The sequence below is a fragment of the Gallus gallus genome, chromosome 6, assembly GCF_016699485.2.
Source record: "Gallus gallus isolate bGalGal1 chromosome 6, bGalGal1.mat.broiler.GRCg7b, whole genome shotgun sequence".
Classification (NCBI taxonomy): Eukaryota; Metazoa; Chordata; class Aves; order Galliformes; family Phasianidae; genus Gallus; species Gallus gallus.
In genome coordinates this window covers 20091713-20112842 of record NC_052537.1, presented here as the reverse complement: position 1 = coordinate 20112842, position 21130 = coordinate 20091713, and the positions used below count along the sequence as shown (strand labels likewise).

The following is a 21130-nucleotide window of genomic DNA, read 5'->3' as shown; positions in this document are numbered from 1 at the left end:
AAGCACATTAAGAAATGGACAGAATCAACTGCCTTCATATTTAACACAAAAGCTTTACTTACTTGAGTGTTCTGTACATATAGAAGAAAAGGGAATGACTTCAAAAGTATCTACATGTTTTAGAGAGAAAACTTATTACACCTGTACAGGTCCTTGGAGCTGATACCTGCTGACAAGTAATTCTCACCCAGTGACATTAGCTCAACCAAATAATGGTCTGAAATGCAGTTTTCTTTATTAAGATAATGTAAAGAAACTATACCATTGTAAATAATTGGATCATTTATATATCTAGTTTCCATTAAACCTAGTTAGCGTCTGATTACTATGCTTGAGAACGGCATTGCTGGCATTTTATAGTTTGTGTTTTCCCCTGGGGAGAAAAGTACCCTGTAATTAATCGTCTTGAAAACCCACACAAATAGCTGAGCATTACTTCTGTTACCCAACTTCTGAAAATAAAATGTGATCCTGTGAAATTCAATCCAAGAATAGAAAGGGCGTCACTTTCACCGAGTGTCCAGGACACCTCTGTGTGTCAAAGCTAGTGGATGCAATGGTGCTGAAGTGCCCAAGATAGTTCTTTTCTTCTGATGTATTTCCCCAATGGCAGCTCATGTGTGGTCTTACCACATCCATTGCTGAGAAGGATAAAAGAAAGGCTTATAGACTTTTTAAAAGAGCTCTTGAGACTCCACATTAGTACTATTTTGTGGTAGACTGCTTCTGAATGTGTATTTTACCCCTTACTATTCACAGCACATTTCATCTGATGGTTTAGCGTTTAAACTAACTGAATCCCAAAACATGGCTGTAAGGTGGGAAAGTCATGCACAAGGAGGATACCTACAGGTGCAGTGGAGGTAAAGTTTATGTGTAAGTGATCAGATAACACAGTGAACTTCCAGTTTCAAAGGTGTCCCTCTTGAGGGAGACAGAGAAAAATGGAAACACACCATGTTGTACAGGAGGTAACGATTACCTCGGCCTTAAATCCCATGTATGTGCTTCACAGCAGCCTGTACTGTACTGCAGCTCACAATGATACCTCCAAACCTGAGCTTTAACCTCATTAACTGAAAATGAGACACGTTTATCAGTTTGCTGGGTACAAGAATTTCATCCCTTGTCATGGAAAGTTGTAGGACTAGCGCTTTCAAAGCGAGGTGCTGACAGTGAGATAGCTTTGGGTTTGGTTTGTCCTGCACCAGGCCCACTTCACAGCCGTGTGCTGTGTGGGGACAAGGCCCCCTGTGTGGTACTTCTGAAAGCAAAAAACTTCAATGATGATCTTCGTGCTCTCTAAATAAACAGGAACACTTGCTTTCTAGACACATTACTGCTCTACAGCAATGTATTTTATTTCAGGTTTCAGTATTATCCCACGGATATTAATATCTGCAAGTGATGTGAATGTTTGTACTTCAGGCCTGTATGTGGTCCAAGTTTTGCAAGCATGGCCACACGCCGCCTGACCACAAGCACTGCTCTGGGACATGACAGATGTTAGATACACTGCCAGCACATTGCCTCAGAGCACCAGGACAAACCAGGTTTGCAATAAGCTGCTGGAACTGTGCACCTGCATGTAATTCAAGCCTGACTGTATTAGATTTGATGTATTTAGATTGTGCTCAGCGGCGATGGATAGATGATCTTTTCTTTGTGCGAGGATAACGGTGCTGGCTGCAACGCTTTGAAGCCCTCAAGAACGCCCACGGAGTGCCCGTGGGTGGGGACGGGACTGCGGACGGGCTGACGGTCATCGGGGCAGAAACTGCGCACTCATGGGGCGTTGCGGGGGGTATTCGTGCAATTTCAGTCAAAAGAGTTATTTAAAAGCGAGTTCAGGGATGGGGGGGAATCCCCAGGGAGCTGCTGACAAGCGCTGAATCAAGCCGCCCAAGGCCCCGCAGCCGGCGAGGGGCGGCGGGCAGGGAGGTCGCAGCGCGGCGGCTACGGCCCGGCGCGGCCCCTCACCGGAACGCCGCGGAGCAGCGCGGCCGCCGCCCCCGGGCGGGCCCCCGCCCCTCGGGCCGCGATAGGCCGCGTCGCGTGGCCTGAGCGCCGCCGCCGGCCCCGCGCCCTCCTCCCGCCGCCGGTCGGTGTGCGGACGGCTCCGTGGCCGGGGGGAGGTGTGAGGGCCGCGGGACACGCCCGGCTCGGCCGCGCGCGTTCAGCCGCTCGGGACTGCGCAGCCCCGTCCTCGCCCTGTCAGCGGGCGCCCGCCCCCGCCCTGTCACGCGGTCCCGTGCCGGCCGCGGGGCTCGGCGGAGGAGGAACATAAGCCCGCGGCGGGGCCGCTTTCTTACGTAGCCGCCTTGGCGCCGCTTCGCCGAGCCCTGCGAGCCGCCGAGCCTCCCCCAGCCCGGCAGGATGCGGGGCCTGCTGTCTGGCGTAGTGTTGCTGTACGGTGTCGTCGTTCTGGGCGCGTTCGCCGTCGGGAGAAGGAATGTGGACCCGGAGACGAATATGAACATCGTGAGTTGTGGAGCTGGGCGGGTTGTAGCGCGGGGCAGAGCCGGGCCGGCAGCGGTGCTGTGGCTGCAGCCTCTGAACGGCGGCAGTGTGAGCTCGGAGACACGTTGTGCCGTGTGGTTCCGGGAGAGCGGCCCCGGCTTACTGCCGGCCCCGGTGCCTCGCACCTCTCCTTCGGGTCCTGCTTGGTCTCCTGATGCCTGCAATTGATCTCTCTCCTGTGACTTCTGAGCCAGCTGTGTGGGTTTTGCCACTTTTCTGCTTAACTGCTAGAAAAGAGCATGCTTATAGAACGTACTTGCTGTTGGTGCCATCCTCCCGTGGTTGCAGCGGCAGCTGCTTGCCTTCCTGTTCTGTCCTTCCCTTCCAATGAGAGATGAACTCTTAGTAGAATGCCCCGGGTTGGAAGCGTCCCACGAGGAGCGCAGTGCTCCTGGCTCCACACGGCACCTCCCAAAATCAAACCCGGTGTCCAAGCATTGCAACTCCAGGCTCGGTGCTGTGACACTGCCCTGCAGCACCTGTGCTAGTGTTGCTACAGTCTTCTTTTGCACTATAACAAAGGTGTGACAGAGGTAAGCAAGTCCTCCCAAGTCTCTGGGTTGTATTCTGGCAGGCTCCTGCCTGGCATAGGTCTCAGAAGAAGTCTGTCTGTGCTAGGTGGAGGGATGGCCATGGCACACTCCTGCTAGGTGCTGTAATTTCACCTTGCTGTTGAGAAGGAGCCTGGAGTACTCTGAGCATGTTAATGAATGAAGCAGGCTGGGAGTGTGACTCCAAACTGGTTTCTTCTCTTTCTTCAGAGTCAGATTATCATGTTCAGGGGATACCCCAGTGAGGAATATGAAGTGACAACAGAGGATGGGTACATTCTTTCTGTTAACAGAATTCCTTATGGAAGAAAAGATCTGGGGCGGAGCAAAGGTAAGATTTATTTCTGCTTGGAAAAAAATGGTAAGGGGTGGAAAAGTTCTACACTTCATAAAAAAGAAAAAAAAAAGTTTAAAAGAGCTCTGCTCCTACAGTCATTCAGAAGAAGATTACAGACTGTAACCTGTGGAGTTACAGTCTGTGACTGGTGAATGTCATGGCCAGAATGGCTTAGGTGCGTGTAGAGTGACTTCAGTGAGGGAAGGGTAAAGGAGTTAGAAAGCTGCCTTTTCCTGGCGCTTCCATTTTGTGACATTAATGCAATCCCTTTGTTGTTTGGTTTTTGAGGGCCTGAAAGGCCTGGATCTTCTGGTAGGGAGAAAATAGGGCTAAGACGTTTCTAAAAAATTATTTAGTGTCTTGAAAAGAGTTTGACTGTACCATTGTAGCATTGTTTCAAACCACACTGAAAAAAAAAAAAACCTTATGAAAAAGAATTTTGTTCAAAAGTACCTGGACATTTTTGGAAGTAGGCACAATTTGTATACCTCTTCTTGTGAAATACAATTGAACTATAGAAGTTCCCATTGGGAACTTCACTAAATAATTACTTCTTGATTTTTGGGGCATAGGGGGAGGAATCATTTTGTTCATTGTAACCTCTGCAGCTGCCTTTGCAGCAAGTTACAAGCTAGAACAAGTCCTGCTGTTGTGGTGTCATTTTGTATACGCAGCTGCTTAAATTGGTAGATATTATAATGAGAGAAAATCACTCCAAAGCATCTTGGGTAGAATACATTTAAAATACACTGCAAATCGGCATATGCAGCAGGTTATTGGCAGCAGTGAGCTCAGACCAGATTTTTTTTATGGATGTGATTTGGTGGGGAATGGGGAGGGTGATCGGCATAAACCACCAGACCACTGTTTCACAGTAATCCTTACAGTTTATAAGATTGCTTAAAGCCACAGAAGGAGTGCAGGGGGTGCTCAGGCGATAGAAATGGAGTGTAAGCTGAGACTTATGAGAGCAATATGAACAAAGATTTTTGCAGCAACTGAATGATGGAATGCTCAAAAATGAGAGGAATGTGTGTGGAGGAAGAGAGATGGATGGCCTTTGGATTGTTGTCTTGCACTACGTGCAGAAGTAAGCGTGTCTGAATAGCAGCCACTGAATTTAGTACCAGTTATACCACCACCCCTTAGAAAAGGTCATACTGACAACTCCCTGTGTACAAAAGCAGCTAGTTTGCATATAGACTGCATCTATCCTAAAGACTACCTCAGAACCTTTGAGACTGAAAAGCTTGCAATCAGAGGTTAAAAAAAAAAAAAGTGTCATTTACATAATAAATGATTGATTGTTCTTCTGCTGTGGGTGCAGACAAGACTATGGGAAATGCCTCTCCTCTTCTAAAGGCCAAGCAGCAGTCTCACCTGCTGGTTCTGTAGGAGTTGAGGTGTTTGCACCACGCACTGTCTTTCACAAGGTTGGTGTGTAAAGATCAGTGCATGGATGAGGCCAGTCAAACCTAGCAGGTGTCTTTGTACTTAAGTTTCAGAGAAACCACAGGAAAAAGCTGCCTGGAACATGTTGATTTTGTTAAATCTTTCATCTATGACATAAGCAAACAGAAGTTTCCTGACTTGTGGGAATTCTCCACATTCCCCTTGCCACACCCTCGACCCCAAGTTCATGTTTTGCAAAGTGCTTTAATTTTAAAAACAAGGATTACTGAGCATATTTGGAGAAGTATGATCTCTTAGAAGAATGAAGATCTCAAAGTTCATGTTGATCTTAAGTTTTTATAGACTTGGTATCTTTTCCCAGAAAGATACCAATGATGTGTTACTGCTGACTTAGCGTATATATGCCATAATTATTCTTTTGCAATACCTGCTTAATGTGAATAGGATCCCTTGGAGTTATGGATCACATGATGTTTTGGAACAAAACCTACAGTTCCTCAGCTTTAAGAAAAAAAAAAAAAAGAGGAAAAACAAATGAAGAGCATAAAAAACATAAAGTCAATGATTTTCATTTTCAGTAGTAACTAAAAATCTCAAATAACTACATTGCACAGGTGAGAATGGCATTGGAATAAGCTCCTCTTCTTTCTTTTGGATAGATTTATATTTTCAGTAACTGTATTTAGGCCCCATATAGATTTATTGAAGTTTTAACTGTTTTACTGAATGGAGTTGTTGATGTGACACTAAAAGAATGTAAGAGGGATTATGTTTTTAAGTGTATCTTTCAGGTTGTGTGTGATTAGAACAAAATGTTACATACGGGAAAAGGTATCCTAAAGTTTCCACCCTCCTTATTTCCCTTTCTGGGTTTTTAGGACCAAAGGTGATTTAAAATCATTATTGTCAAGTCAGTCTGTCTTGTGATTGCACAAATCATGTGCTTTGGGAAGTGAAAACGGAACTGGCAGAAGTTCAGAAACTGGTGGTTAACAAGAGGACAGAATTAAAGCACTGAAGGATTTGAACAGCTTCCCCCTTTCCATGTTAATAATAATAATAAAAAAAAAAAAAAACGAAATTAGTTTATCCAAGTTTAGTAAAAGGAAAGAAAATACAAAGCTAGAATTGATCATTACTGAAAACAAATTTAGTGTGAGGCTTGAAAATCCTGCACGCAGAAAGAGATGTACTATTACTACAGTACAGAAAACATTAGTGTGGAATTGCACTGTCCTGAGTGCTTGCTTGGCATTGCTGGAGATTTGCTTTTTTTTTTTTTTTTTGCATGGACACAATGCCACAACGTTTTTATTTTTAAATGAAATGGGAAAAACAGACACCAGAAATCTCCCTCTTCCCAGACATAAAGGCTGCCGAGGGGGAGAAATGCTACTGATTTGGATTTATGAAACTCACAGTAAACCCTTATGGACACAGCCTGGCTGTGACTGTTTTTGCTGAAAGATCTAAGTCTGCTTTATCAATGGAGAAAGTACTGTGTGAACTTGGTATTGTTGTAGAATGATGCATCATTGGAGGAAGTAAATTCCTGAGTAATTTCTGGCATTGAGATAAAATTATCGTGTCTCAAATTTCAGTTATTAAAGCAGGAATAAAGGAGTCATTTTCTGTTTTGGTGTAGGAGTGCCCGGAGAGAAGTTTTCTAAATTTCATGTGGATATTCTCTGTGGTGCTTTAGCTACTTACATTAAGTGAAGAAAGGCCTTTGAAACTGAAGTTTCCTATCGTCTAACCCATGCTGTTCTTTGGGTTCTGCCAAGAGCTTTGGTAACAAGAAGATATTGGATGGCGCTAATATTGGTACTGCTAATCTTCATAGATGAAATATTCAAAGTACAAAACTGAAGCAGACTTTCAATCACTCTCCTGAATTTTCCTTAGTTTCCTATTAACATGGAATTGAAAGTGTATGATAAATGCTTTGTTTTTCAGGTCCAAGGCCTGCTGTGTTTCTGCAGCATGGTTTGCTTGCTGATGGCAGCAACTGGGTCACGAACTTGGATTACAACAGCCTTGGCTTTATGCTGGCAGATGCTGGATATGATGTATGGCTGGGAAACAGCAGAGGGAACACCTGGTCCAGGAAACATGTACACTTCACAGTGAAGCAAGAAGAGTTCTGGATTTTTAGGTATCCTCATCTTTGTAGACAAACTACACTTGCTGTTTGTGAGCAGGCTTATGTCTTTTCCTGTCACCCCATTTCAGTTGCAGTGTGAACATACAAGATGCTTTCTTTCTGTTTGTGCCCTGTCACATATGTAGAGGTAACAAAGGAAACTTTTATGGTCAGTGTTCTGTCCTGAGAAAGCTTTCATAGATCATCAGTAGGGTGATAGTTGCTTTCAGCAATACTTGGTGTGATTACAGCACCAGAGTATACAGTGTCATCCAAAGAAAGCTTTTCTTTATGTCCAGACAGGTGATCTTCAGTACAGTACTGGTCTATGCAACTATTGCACTCTGATAATTTTGTCTTTGCTTTGTAGCTTTGATGAAATGGCTAAATATGACATTCCAGCTTCTGTGGACTTCATTTTGAAGAAAACTGGCCAGGAGCAAGTATTTTATGTTGGCCATTCACAAGGCACCACCATGGGTATGTGAGAAGATGCATTCAGTAGAAAATGCTGTGTTTGAAATGATGACAAGTTCAATGTGTATGGTTTAATGGTATTAAAAAAAAAAGTCTTAAAATTTACAGCTTCTGTTTTTTGACTACTTCCTGAAATATTCATCATTAAGAAGAAAATGATTAATGTTTCCATTCTTACTTAAACTGGGAAGCTGTTGAAATGAGAAAATGAAGTCACTGATTCAGTACAGTTCTTACTGAAATGTGTATTTTGACAAGCTACACGTAATAATGTAGAATCATTAGATATATGTAGAATAAATCTGCCATTTCTAGAATATTTGTTGTATAGAAGGCCTGCATCAAGTGTTTTTAGGCCTGCAAATAAAAAGAAGAATATTGGGTTACTCAGCACAAACTGTTTATTTTCGGAAGATGAGAAATCCTTTTGATCTTACAGAAAACAGTCATACTATTGATTTAAAAGCTTTTGCACACATCGTAGATTCTTGTAAAATCACCTCCACATAAAATCCTGTCTGTGTTTCAGTAATGATGCTTATTAATTATTCTCTTATTATTTGCAGCTTTCATTGCTTTTTCAACTTTGCCAAAGCTAGCCAAGAAAATAAAAATGTTCTTTGCCTTGGCACCAGTAGCTACAGTCAAGTTTTCCACTAGCCCTCTGACAAAGCTGGGAGCATTTCCTGATCTGCTTATCAAGGTTTGTTTTTTCATGTTCATATTTTAAGCCAAAGGAAGAACGTCTCTGGCTGAAAACAGTATAACAAAGAATGTTAATAGCTGTGGATTAGAGACTAGTGTGTTCCACAGGAACACTGGGCCAGTTTTTCCACAGTAATGCTATGAAAGTCAGCAGTAGCTTCTCTGGTTTTACTACTGTCTAATGAGACAATTTGCATTGGTGTTAATATGTACCTTACAAGTACATCATCATAGGTGGAATAAAATAATGGTTGTTTTCGGTTACATATTTCTGGAATTTAGGCTAAAGAAATAACATAATAGTTCTTCTGTTTTAGAAGAGTCATGTGATAGCTTTATATAGTATACTTCTTGAATTGTCATGAACTTTAACAGATTTATTTCACAATAACTATTAAGTACAGGAGGAAGATCTATCAGAGGGTGATGATGTGCAGCAGCTTTATTTAGATGTTATGAGTCATCTTCTGGAGATTACCTTTCACCATTAACAGCAAAGGGGATGTAGGCAGACTGGCAGGCTGCAGTCAGCGCCTGGAGTCAAACATTATGAACACCCTCCTGTGTGTCATTTTTAATGATCACGTTGCTCTATACCACCTGTGGCGATTCCCATGCAGACCTGTTTGTCCTCGGAGATAAACCCTTGTACTGGTTTAGTGCATGTTTGTATGCGTTATTTGTTCTCTGCACCGAAAGCAGTTAACATAGAAGTGGTACTAACAATTGTGATGAACTTTGTGTGAGGAGGAGTAGCTGATCAGTGCCCTGTGCAGATGCTCATGTTGTGTGTGACTCTCACAGAGTCTTGCAAAAAAAAAACCCAAAAAACTGGATTGCACAAATACATGAGAGCCACAAACCTGTGGGTCAGTCACATTCTTAACAGTGCTGTATCTAAGGAAGTGCTAAGTGGTCCACTTTAAAATTTTGGAAGTTTTAAAAATACTAACAAGAGGAAGTAGCCACAACAGCTCATGCAATTTGTTTTTCTTGCAAATTCCTCTCTTCAAGCTATGTAAGTACAAGGCCACTTCACATTAGCAGGTGCAGCTTAGCCTTAAATGATTCTGATGACGAGAAACTCTATAGTACTCCTGTAAAATACTGAATTTAAAAATGAATTGAATTTGAAGTTAGATTTGCAATTGCATCATTGTCCCAGATCCCATGTACGTTTTGTGGGTGGTAATTCACTGCACTGTTTGTAGCAGAAGCACTGACCCTGACCTTCCCATAGGACTATAAACAGGGTTGATAAGGAGCTAGGTGATTTTTTTTTATTTTTATTTTTTTTCAGTATGACTTACCTGTCACCAGTGCAAATAGAAATAATTACCCTAAGGATTTTTTAGTATTAAAACTAAAACCATGTGATTCAGTTCAGTTACATGTCTGTGCTATGTTTGTTATTTTGTAGAACTTGTTTGGAAAGAAGCAATTTCTTCCTCAGAATTTTTGGCTGAAGTGGCTTGCTACCCATGTTTGCACCCACAGAATACTTGATGACCTTTGTGGCAATTTATTCTTTCTTCTGTGTGGCTTTAATGAGAGAAACTTGAATATGGTATGTTTTGTTGTATTTTAGTAGTGAAGTTATTGCAGACTCTTAACACTGTATTGACTGTATCACTGTACCAATTGCTCTTTATGTGCAATTAGAAAATAATCCTTTGTTATGCAGAGTGTAAATGAATGTCTTTCCTTGGTGTAGATGTAGTTGTCCAGTTGGAATGGGTAGAATTAATCCAGCACTTTTAAAAAGGTGCTCTGACTATATAATAATTAGATATGTCATTATTACATTTAATAATGAGCTGTAAGTTACACAATTAATTGCAATACATATGAAACTTTTACCTCACCTGTTTGTATGGTGCCTGTCAAGTGATTTTTTTTTTCTTTTTTTAAGAGTAGTTTTAAGAGGAATGGTCAATTTTGTGTTGGCTGTTTCAGAAGCAATAATGGGTAGAACTTTTATGCTGTGAAGTGTAAATTGTGTTAATTATCTTGTTGCAGAGCCGTGTGGACGTGTACTCATCGCATTGCCCTGCAGGGACATCTGTACAAAACATGATCCACTGGAGCCAGGTAGAGTTTTCAGAATCTAAAATGTTCATTGCCTGTGGAACACTGACATCCCTGATACTTAAGTGGAATAAAATTTCGAAGTATGTATGTAGTGTAGCTTTGATGAAATGTTGGAACTGCTAATAATCAGAACAGCGGCTGTTCACTGCAGCTGCTTTGATATTGACCTTATGGTGACTCAGCTCACTTCCGTATTTCAGTAAAGGTATGCTGATGTTAAGCAGTTCAGGCCAATAAACAATACAAGTGGAATGACTTAACTCAGGCAGATGCTGTAGCAAATATTTGCTTGCCTTTCAGCAAGCCTTGCTTTGACTAAAAGTTACATTTTTAGCCAGGGAAGAGCAGCAGTCTTTCTGTTCAATTATATTGTTTGGTTTTATTTTATGTTTTATTAGTGTATTTTGAACTTCACCTCAGTATATGCTGGCAAACAGGAGGAGACTAATGGAAGCAGTGATCATTGCTGCCTTTGATCTTGTAGCTGGACTTGTTCATCCATTCAGAAGTGATCTGTTGCACTGTACACAGTGGTTGAGTGTTGAACAGAAGGAAATTTGTGAATGCTTTTTTTTTTTTTTTTTTTTTTCCTAGAGAGGGGAAATAGTGTTAAATCAGGGTAGACTTCATAATAAAGGTTCACCGCTGTATTCATGTAGGTTGCTCTGAAGGTAATGCCTTCTATTTATTTCCATGGAAACAACAACAGATGTGGGAGCACAACACTATTTTGTAGAGCAAATTCTCAGCTATTTTTCAACATAGTCACCACCATTCGCTATGCGTTTTTGCCAGCAATGAGCAAGAGCCTGCATACTGCACTTGTAAACATCTGTGCCAGTGGAGGTGACACACTGTTGCCATCACTGCTGAAATGCACCACCCACTGCCTTACTGTGTTCACATCCACTCTTTAGTCTCCAGAAACATTCAGCAAGCATCAAGGCATGTCAATAGTTGCCATTTTTTTCTGCATGGAGGAATTCAGTGATACATCTTTGCTTCAGATGACATTGTGTCAGACTGCCTCTCTGCTGCCATCTATCTATCTATCGGTAACAAACAGTAATAGAATACTGGCAGAAGGGTTCAACCTCTGCTGCCATGCCAACATCTGACTGACACTGTGGGTCAAAATAATTAAATAGGAGACGTTAGTTTTGGAGTAGACCTGGTGCATTTAGACAACTGTTTCAGAAGTAAGCATAAATTGTCACATCCTGGCTTTGGATACTGAAAACTGTTCTCCTTAGTCTTTCCTGCTGTCGTTATGACAGTCTGTGGTCTGTTGGTATTGAATCTTAATGTTTCCAACTCCCGAGATGTGAGACACAGCAGTGATCCTTGTCCTTGTTAGTACTTGGCATTTCAGTGTCTCATGTGTGAGTTGCCTTTACCAGTTCTCCAGCAGATAGTATCTCTTTTTATCCCTTTGTTAAGAGTTTTTTGATTTTCAATGTGTGTGTGAATGTTTGTTCATTTCTAGGCTGTGAAATCTGGGGAACTCAAAGCTTACGACTGGGGAAGCAAGGCTGCAAATATGGCTCACTACAACCAGGTAGATACCTTTCATGGATCTGTTTAAAATTTTTGAGCATCACAAAAACAAGTCTTTGAGCACTTACTCAAGCTGCTGCATTTATGCTGTGTTTTAAATGGTGTTGCCCAGTAACCAGACTGGAGATGTTCCTTTTCAAAAATAAATAAAACAAAAGCCTCCACCAAAACAAAACAAACCACAGTCAAGAAACACAGAGCTGTAGAGCTCTGAGGTGGTCCTAAATCATTATGGAGTCCATGCTCAGATACGAAGTTGTGGTGGCACAGTGTTTCTTGAAGGTCATCCTTTTGTTAAGATTTAATTAAGATTCTGCCTACATCATGAAATCCCAGTGCACTTCTCACAAGAAGGGACATGCTGTAAATTCATGTGTATTGCTTATCCTCAGCTCCTTAATCTTCACTTGTGTTTGTTTCTAAATTGTTATGCGTAGCACTAAAAATATTTTGCCCCTTATCATTTTAGTGACTGGAAAATACTGCAGTATTATACTTCCAGAGGAGCTATTACTTCTGGTGTTTGATTGGGGTTAGAAATTCTTGAATGAAAAGTACAGCGAGAAGTATCAGAAAATACTTCATTATTACCCTCCTGGCTTGCAGGCTCTCCAGGCCACATTTCTACTGTTGTGCGTAATATAATATTGCAGAGCACTTTGGAATTACCTTTTTTCTTGTCAGGATTCCACCTACACCTCTGACTGTCCAAAAGCAGAAGAGAAAGTCAATCTGACACATCTTTACAGTTACTAGTGTATCACACTGCAGTTTAGTACCACCCTAGAGACTTGTTCTTTCTAATGCTTTTGTTTCCATTTTTTGTCCCTCAGTCTACTCCCCCTTTCTACAAAGTAAAAGAGATGACTGTACCAACTGCTATATGGACTGGTGGACAGGACTTGCTGGCAGACCCAAAGGATGTTGCCATGCTGCTCACTCAGGTCACAAACTTGGTTTACCACAAACACATTCCAGAATGGGAACATTTGGATTTCATCTGGGGCCTTGATGCACCTCACCGCATGTATAATGAAATGATTAACATGATGAGGAAGTATTTGTAAACCAGCGTGGTATTTCAGAGTATTAGTTCACCAGAAATTCACCTTTCTGGAGCATTTGCTTTTCTGGCAATAATGCTACATTGCTTATTTATGTTGTGGTTTTTAAAATGCCAGCAATTACTACTAAATGGGATTCATATTTGATTATTTTTTTCTCAGTATTATTTTTCTCTCCTGCAGAAATCCTCATTCTAACCTGCTGATTTTGCACACAGTGGCACAAGACCAAAAAACAAGCAGTGCAACTTTGCACACATATAGTGTGTATAGAGTGATAACTGAAAGACAAAATAGTCTACTGAGCACCAGAGATGTTTGAGAATTTAGAAGTATTTTGCTCTGTGTATAATGCTGCCACTTCTTACTACATTGCCATTTCTGAGTACCTTTCAGAAGTACTCCTTGCATTGTAGTGATCCCATTTGATGCTGGTACTTCAAAAAGCACTTAGTGACTTCCTGCTGTGTTATTTTAGCCATTATTCACAAGCTAGCTACATCAGATGACTTCCAGTATTGCCAAGAAGAATTGTCTTGAAGTCATAGAAGATCACCACTGTCGATTGGAAATCAAGAAAAATGCACTAATCAAACAGCATCACTGAAGCTTTCCATGTTCCACATAATAGCTATGGATAAGGATTGTTACTTACCCTTGCTAATTCCTGGAACTGAAGAAGCAGTTAAAAGAAATACCACTTCCACCTTTGTGAATAGGTTGTGACTTACTAGGAGAATGATATAAAACATTTGTGTTTTATTTGCACTGACCACTAGAAAACTCTTCTTCCCCCCTGCCACTACACTTCTGGTCAGGGAAGGGCCAATGCGTTAATTCTGTATGTTGAGCAACTTAGTTTGCATGGACTCTTCTCCTTAATCTGCTGCTTTAAGGACCTGTTTACTTTTTAGCTGGTTGTATGGTGCTTGCCACCATTGTGTTCAGGAACTATAAAGTATGCTGCTGAAGCCTGGCAGTATTTATGTCAATTTCCATTCGTCTGTTTCTACTTTTAAAGTGGGGCTAAGCCTCCATTCAGTGGGGGTGGAGAATTCAGATTTGCCTTAGAGGCCTGACTTTGGAGCTACAGTTGTCTCTGGTATAGGTGCCTTGCTCTTTCCGTTGACTGTGCAGGGAACTTTGACTCCTCTGAATTTCATGCCTAATGGAGATGTATGAACAATCTCCAGAGTCAGTTACCTCAGTCCAGATGGTAATTTCTGTGCCATAGTTAGAGTTCGTTCCAGATCTCTGTAATCCTAAGAGAAAGAATTGCCTTTTGTATATGGCATAGAAAATAGTACACTTTAAATTGAGGCCACTTTTTTTTTTTTTTTTTTTAATTGGAAAAAGGAAACCACACAAGAAGATGTGTAAGCCATAAATTAGGGTTTGTTGTGTTTTGTTTTTTACTCCTAATTCAGTCTCAGGGAGTCCTCAGGCTTTGTTTAAGGAGAAAAGTGGTTTGTGGTATTTCAGTTGTGATTCCTAGCAGGACCTTTAAGTTTGCTTTGTATCTGTAGCTGCTACGTTTGCTTCACATTGATGTGCTGGAAGGAAGACTGTAGGAATCCCAATTGACCAACTCTGTGATGGTATGATGGCAAGAGCCATGCGTGTTATGTTTATTGAACTTGAGATATCTCAATAAATGTGAGAGACCTGCTCAGAGTTTGGAGTGATGTGATCTGTTTCACTTCTTGTTGTTTCATGAATGCATGTGAACCTCTGTGATAGAGAGCTCGGAGAGCCAAGTCTGTTCTCACAACTATTTATCCATATAACAAGTACAATAAAAAAGTAAAATAGCTGACTTCCATTTTACTTTCTTCATCAGAGAAGCTTTGCCTAAACGTGAAGGGCTGTTTCTGAGACTTTTAGATAAAGCATAAACTATAAGTAACTGTTCAGCTGCTTAGTCATTCTCTAAGCCTGCAGGTTAAGAGTTTCTTTCAAAATACTGACATGGTGGAAATCTTCTATCACATTCTTAAACCTTGGGTAATTAGATTGCTTAACTGAGTGTCGGATAATCTCATAAATAGCATGTAACCACATTATACAACAGGGAGCTAATCTTTTTATTGGTGAATTTGATGTGAATGCCCAGCTTCAGTAATAAATAAGCTCAGGTTATACCTTTCCATCCATCCTGAATGCAGTAGATGTGCAGTCAAGATAGCACAGTGTATGAAATCTTGTGTTTTGCTAGCTTTGTCACTTATTAGAACTCCTGTGTGCCTGAAAATAAAACCAGAATAATGGAAGCTTTACACAAAACCATTATGGGTATTATCTCCTTTGCTAGAGCAGGGGTGTCTGTGGAAACTGGGAGCTGCTGTGCTGTCCCTGGCCTCCTAGTTACAAGCATTTCATAAGACAAAGTCGGAGAGGCATCGTTGATAGACATGCAAGATAATGCATTCTGAATGTGATGGAGAAGAGCAAGAACGTTGGTATGGAAATGCTTGGACTGGGAAAACACATTCGTTCTGTTAAAAAAAAGCAGGCTGATCTTAGGGCTGAAGGTTTTCATCCAAATAAGAGAGAAATGCGTGCAGGAGGGGCCTTCAAGTATGCAGCACGTCAGGGGACCTGGTGTTGGAGGGCTGCAGGAATTAGTGGCTCTTGTCCCTTCTCGAGATCCACGTCCAGGATTTGAGTCTCAGTATACCAAAACATAAGGAGTCTATAGGTTGAAAAAGACGTAAATACGCAAAGCCCTCTCTTTTCCACCCAACCTGCCACATCTGTGACAAAGATCTATGGCCTCCCAACTTCGTGAAGTTGCCGGCCCCTCCCGAACGGGGCATTTTGCCGTCCCAGGAGCGCTTCCACACGCGGGAGCCGTTCCAGCCGGCAGCCCCTGACGGAGGGCTCCGCAGGGTGGCGCCGTTGCGCAGCGCGGCCGCCGCAGCCCTCGTAGGGCCGAGCAGAGCCGGGCGGCCGTCCCGGCTTGGGGGCGCCAGGCGGGCAGCGGGAGAGGCGGGCTCGTTGCACCGGGCTCCTGCAGCAAGGTGAGTCCATGTGCGAAGACCTCAGCTTCACTGTGATTCCAGCTTGGTTAGTTATTTTAAAGAGAGAGAAGGGACAGCCTGTAGCATCGTTTGCTCCGGTTACTCGCCTGCTTCCCTGTCACTGTCCTAAATTTTCCTCTCTGCTCTGCAGCACCCGCCTATGCCAGCGGGCTCGGCTGCACCGGGCTGTGCCTCAGCTCTGGTACAGCAACCGTCTGTCTGTCCAGAGAGAGCGGGAGGCCGGTGGGACGGTGAAAGGGTTTTGCCTCTGCTGCTGAGAGATTGGCTTCAGCATACAGATACCAGTTTCCGTTCTTCCTAACTTTTCCTCGCTTTCCTAACCACTTGTTTGCGTTCTGCTATTTACCTCACGGCTCGTACCTCACTGCGAGGCCTGGGGTGGGTTCCTGTGTCTTGTGCTCATGTGGAATCTATTTAAGACCCTTTGCGGGGCCTCATTCCAAGCTATGTGCCCTTCAACCTAACTCCAGAGCAGCAGTCTTGGCTTTTTAAGAGACTCGTTTACAGTCCTGTAACACATGGGGAAGTTTGGCAGTGTGGTAAGCTGAGCGAAAAAAGCCAGGGCTGTATTGTTGAATTAAGTACAGAATGGATTTGCGTATGCTTCGTCTTTTCTTCACCTTGTGTTGACAAGAAAACCTAAGTCAGAGGAAGGAAAATATGCAAAATAAAAGCTTTCCGATGGCAAGGCAAAGGAACTTGAAATCGGTTTCTGGAGAAGAAGGATTTGCTGTCTGTGATGTACGGCGATTTGCTTTCCTGAGCCTGAATTAATTCCCAGCAGGGTGCAACTTGACAGCAGAGTTCATCCTCCTGAGCGCCAGCAGATGGGGCACAGCGGCAGTGGCTTTGTCTGCCTCGGAGCTGCAGGTTGTCGCTGAGGTAAGCTGTGCTTGCAGCCCTCAGCTTGTTTATGCTTTATGTTACAGGATGTACTAGCAATAAGGCTGCGAAATTCTGTTATTGTTCCTTAAGGGATTTACGAATATTTTCCTATGACATAATCTGCAGGCAAAATGCCAATTATTAAGTTTTAGCTGATAGGTGTAATTGGTCCTACAGCTTCGTGAGAATTCATATAGCTATTAAGAATTAATTGGAACTGTCTTTAGGGCAGTTAATCAATTTCCCTCAATCTCCTTTTTGACAGATTTGGACTATATGATAGAGAAGAATCAGCCCTTGCATAATTCTAATAAAATGGAGAATCATATAATGCATCTAGGGGGCTTAATTTCTGATTGTAACTACATAAATCAACAGACAGCATCTCTCAGAAGAAAATGTTGCGTCCTACACAGTGATTGAGTTACAAATGCATTTTTCATGTTCTTATTGTGAAATGGAGGTCAGTTTAAAACATACTTTCAGGACTGAAGCAAATCTCTTGGATATAGGTCCTCATCCATCAGATTGGTATATCTCTCAGGGTTTTAGTTTCCCTACATTCAACAACGTGAATTAATTGAATTCAACTGCACAATCTCACATCAGCAGAAAATCTCAATCTATTTCTAAAATGTGTATGCAACAGATAAAGTTTTTGAAGGCTGTACCAGAGCTGTCTGCAACATAAAGCTTCTGACTGACAGAATAATAGCACAAGTGATAATAGCGTTACTGTTTCAGTAAACCGGAAGTCTAAGGAGGGATCAAAATTTGTATTTACTTAAGAACAGAATCTCTTGAAGATGAAATAGCTGAAGCTGAAGACAATCTTAAGGATTAAGAAACATCCATGCATAGATCAGAAAAGTTCACTGCTAACTTATAATTCTTAATTATTAAGAAATTAGGAAACTCTCATTTACACCTGTAAAGGTCTAAAATCATCTAAACAAGCTAATAAAGTCATCCAGGATGCTGAGCTCATTTCCAATATTAGAATAAATGCTGTGTCTACAAAAGAGGTGAGTTCATAGGAAGCTGATGGCGAATTCTGTTTTCCTAAGTATTCAAAGCTTTGTTTGCCATTTTCAAGAAGCACAAAAGAGGCGACCTTGTAGTGTTGAATCAAGAACTCTTGTCTTTTACCACTGACATGCTTTCAGCAAATTTGAAATGCTGAGATTCAACTCCGCTTGCTCTTTTATGCTCAGTGCTTGTCTGTGATCAAAGGAGGATCCTTTAGAGGACACTAGTATAACCAGTGGATCTTTTAATTACATTAAGTTACTGTGATACATAGGTGAAGAATGGTTTCCTTGTACCATACTTGGTATAAGGATGAATTCCATATCATATCCCTCAAATTCTTACCAGTAACTAAGAGATATTTTGTTGTTGGTTTCTTTTTCTTTTTCTTTTTTTTTTTTTTTTTGCTCAGTTTTGCATCAGGTCAATTCAAGTGGATTTTGCCTTGTCAGGTAGTTAGAGAACATGACCACAAAAACAGATGGAGATAAATCGCAGCTACTTACATTCAGGCTGGAAGCACAGTGTAGATCTTACATGGCTTCAACTTAGTCTGTTTTATACCCACAAGATGTTTAGGATGTGTGCCACTTAGCCTGTTTAATACCCAAGGAATGATTAGGATGTGTTTGAATTAGCCTATTGGCACACATCTTAATCATCCCTTGGGTATAAAACAAGCTAAGTTGAAACCTTCCAAGATCTACACTGTGCTTCCAATCTGAATGTAGTAGCTATAATTTAGTTCCATTAACCACCAAATATCCATGTGTCAGACCTGGAGTTTAGGTACATATACATATTTGTAGCAGTCAGAGAAAAAAATCAATAATAGACCACGTTTCCTCACTTATAAAGGCAAAAGGATAGCAAAGGCTGGTATCATGAATAAAAGACAGCAGTTTTACAAGTGTATGCAGTGTGTGAAGTGGAAAGTATTCTTACCCCCTTCCACTGTTAGGGAGTTCTACATTTCCATTTATTTTTCCTTATGCAAGTCTTTTGTGGAGTTCCAGTGATTACCTGACCAGCTAATTTTGATTGTAATGCATTACACCATTTCTATACAGGAAGGCTTCCTTTAAGCTTCCTCCTTAAAGCCAAGCTAAATAAGGAGTTTCGGGGTGGAGCCATCTTCTGAGCAGCCTAGATAAAGGCTTGCAGGATTCGAGGAGCCTCAGACTGCAATCAGCATGAACTGCAGCGTGCGGGACAGCGTGCTACTCAGCTGCACAATGGAGAGACAGCTGGATAGGCTGTGCCTCCAGTTGCTCTGGGACTTCGTCAGAGCAAAAGAGACATTAATCAAGTCACCGTTTTTTCCAGTGTTGTTTTCTTTTACAGCATACATGGCTTTCTGTCTTCCATATATTGCACTGGACTTTTTAAGCACTAGACTGCCAAACTTGAGAAAATACAAAATCCAGCCGCAGAGCTATCCAACTCTTGGAATGATGGTGCCTTGCTTTATTCAGAGCGTGTATCACCATGTTGTGTGGATTTTCCCAGTGACATTTCTTCACTGGTATTGGAAACCAACGAATCTACCGGTGATAGCTCCAGAGCTGCCTCAGGTCCTGCTGCAAGTAGGAGTTTGCCTGCTTCTGTTTGATTTCGAATATTTCTTGTGGCATTTGCTTCATCACAGAGTGCCTTGGCTCTACAAGACCATCCACAAGGTGCATCACAAGCATGTATCAACATTTGCTCTTACTACACAGTATTCCAGTGTATGGGAACTGCTGTCACTGGGATTCTTTGCTGCCATCAATCCATTCCTCCTCGGATGCCATCCTTTGACAGAAATGATTTTCTTCCTTGTCAACATCTGGTTGTCAGTGGAGGACCATTCAGGATATGACCTTCCGTGGTCAACTCACCGACTTGTGCCTTTCGGTTGGTATGGAGGAGCACCGCATCATGATCTCCATCATCTGAAGTTCAAGTCAAACTATGCTCCTTACTTCACCCACTGGGACAGACTCTTTGGGACATACACAGAGTCACATCCTAGTTAAGAATATTTGCCTATTTGCCTGTGGATGATTTTTTTGTTGTTAAACTATACTAGGACATTAATTTTTCAAAGCTATAAAGATGATTGTATATTTGAAGCTACTTATAAAATCTATGGCTATTTATAACAAATCTTTTTAATATATATATATTTGTATACTTGGAACTTCCTATGTTAAATGACTGCAAAAGGGATAGTCAATATCTGTTACTAGAGTTTGTTTGAGTCAAAGTGTAAGGGAAGTGTTAAGAGATGTTCTCTCTTCTTTTCAGCTTTCATAAAGCATTTATTGTTTTACTGTATGATGTTTTATACATACACCAGAAAAAATATCTTACTGCTGTAAGATGATTTATGATGTAAACAGAGAAGGTACACAGCACGGATTTTGTGGAGTTGAACCTGCCAGAGCATGTTATTGCACACTGATGTAAAAAAAATGCTGCCAGGCAATCAGTACCAGTTTGCTGACTGTGCAATAATTTCGACATTTGTATTTTAAATCTTGATGTTCCTTCTGTTTATAACAGGAAATAAATGTGGTCCTTTCTCTAAAATCATGTTCTGTTTCAAGTTATTCATTCCTCTGTTCATATTATGAATGTATGTGACTCCTTTTTCATAGGTGTAGTTTAATTCAGTTTTAGAGGTAGGGTTTTCTCCTTAAAATATTGTCAATTTATTTCAAAAGTGAACCAAATACTTTTTTTTTCTTCAGAATTGTAGTATGTTTAAGTAAATTTTGATTTGGGAGAAACAAAATATTGAATAATGCACTTTAAAAGTCGGGGTGAAATTTCATTATTACATCTTGGGGAAGCTTGAATTATTTTCACTAAACTTACAGTGTGAGAGCAGAACATTAAGCAGCCCCTTCATGAACAGGAACATTCCCTGCATCGGTCCTTCACAAACACAACAATTAATTAGTTCTAGCACGTAAAAGCCTTACAAGGAATATAAAGAGAGCTTCTGCAAAGTAGACATCTAATATTTCATTTAGAATTCAGGGGAATGCAATCAAAACGTGGAGGATCCTAAAGCACAGAGTGACATGGCTGCATGTTGATAGAGAATCATAGAATGAATCATAGAATGGCCTGGGTTGAAAAGGACCACAATGAGCATCGAGTTTCAACCCCCCTGCTATGTGCAGTCACCAACCACCAGACCAGGCTGCCCAGAGCCACATCCAGCCTGGCCTTGAATGCCACACAGTTCTGGAGGAACAGTTCTGTGTAAAACAGTAGCCATGAAGTCTCACAGGAATCCCACTGAAAAAAGAAAAGGACCCACATGA

At 41.5% G+C, this 21130-nt stretch overlaps 2 protein-coding genes across 2 annotated transcripts; both read left to right on the top strand.

Annotated features, from left to right (window-relative positions):
* The first annotated feature begins 2312 nt into the window (after positions 1 to 2312).
* LIPA (lipase A, lysosomal acid type) lies at positions 2313 to 14532 on the top strand. Its single transcript, XM_421661.8, has 9 exons — positions 2313 to 2481; positions 3282 to 3402; positions 6778 to 6976; positions 7335 to 7444; positions 8008 to 8144; positions 9567 to 9713; positions 10166 to 10237; positions 11724 to 11795; positions 12628 to 14532. The coding sequence occupies exons 1-9, from the start codon at positions 2377 to 2379 to the stop codon at positions 12859 to 12861; spliced, it is 1197 nt and encodes a 398-aa protein (XP_421661.4). The 5' UTR covers positions 2313 to 2376; the 3' UTR covers positions 12862 to 14532.
* A 4473-nt stretch (positions 14533 to 19005) lies between these two features.
* Positions 19006 to 20389, top strand: CH25H (cholesterol 25-hydroxylase). Its single transcript, NM_001277354.1, is given in 1 exon segment — positions 19006 to 20389. A coding segment is annotated over 1 exon segment (825 nt). The 5' UTR covers position 19006; the 3' UTR covers positions 19832 to 20389.
* Positions 20390 to 21130: the final 741 nt, after the last annotated feature.

Bases quoted from the DNA above. Each gene is read 5' to 3' on its own strand.
- LIPA (XM_421661.8), top strand. From the start codon at position 2,377: ATGCGGGGCCTGCTGTCTGGCGTAGTGTTGCTGTACGGTGTCGTCGTT. The intron at 3,403-6,777 runs GTAAGATTTATT...TTTGTTTTTCAG, and splicing joins AGATCTGGGGCGGAGCAAAG to GTCCAAGGCCTGCTGTGTTT. The intron at 10,238-11,723 runs GTAGAGTTTTCA...GTTCATTTCTAG, and splicing joins ACATGATCCACTGGAGCCAG to GCTGTGAAATCTGGGGAACT.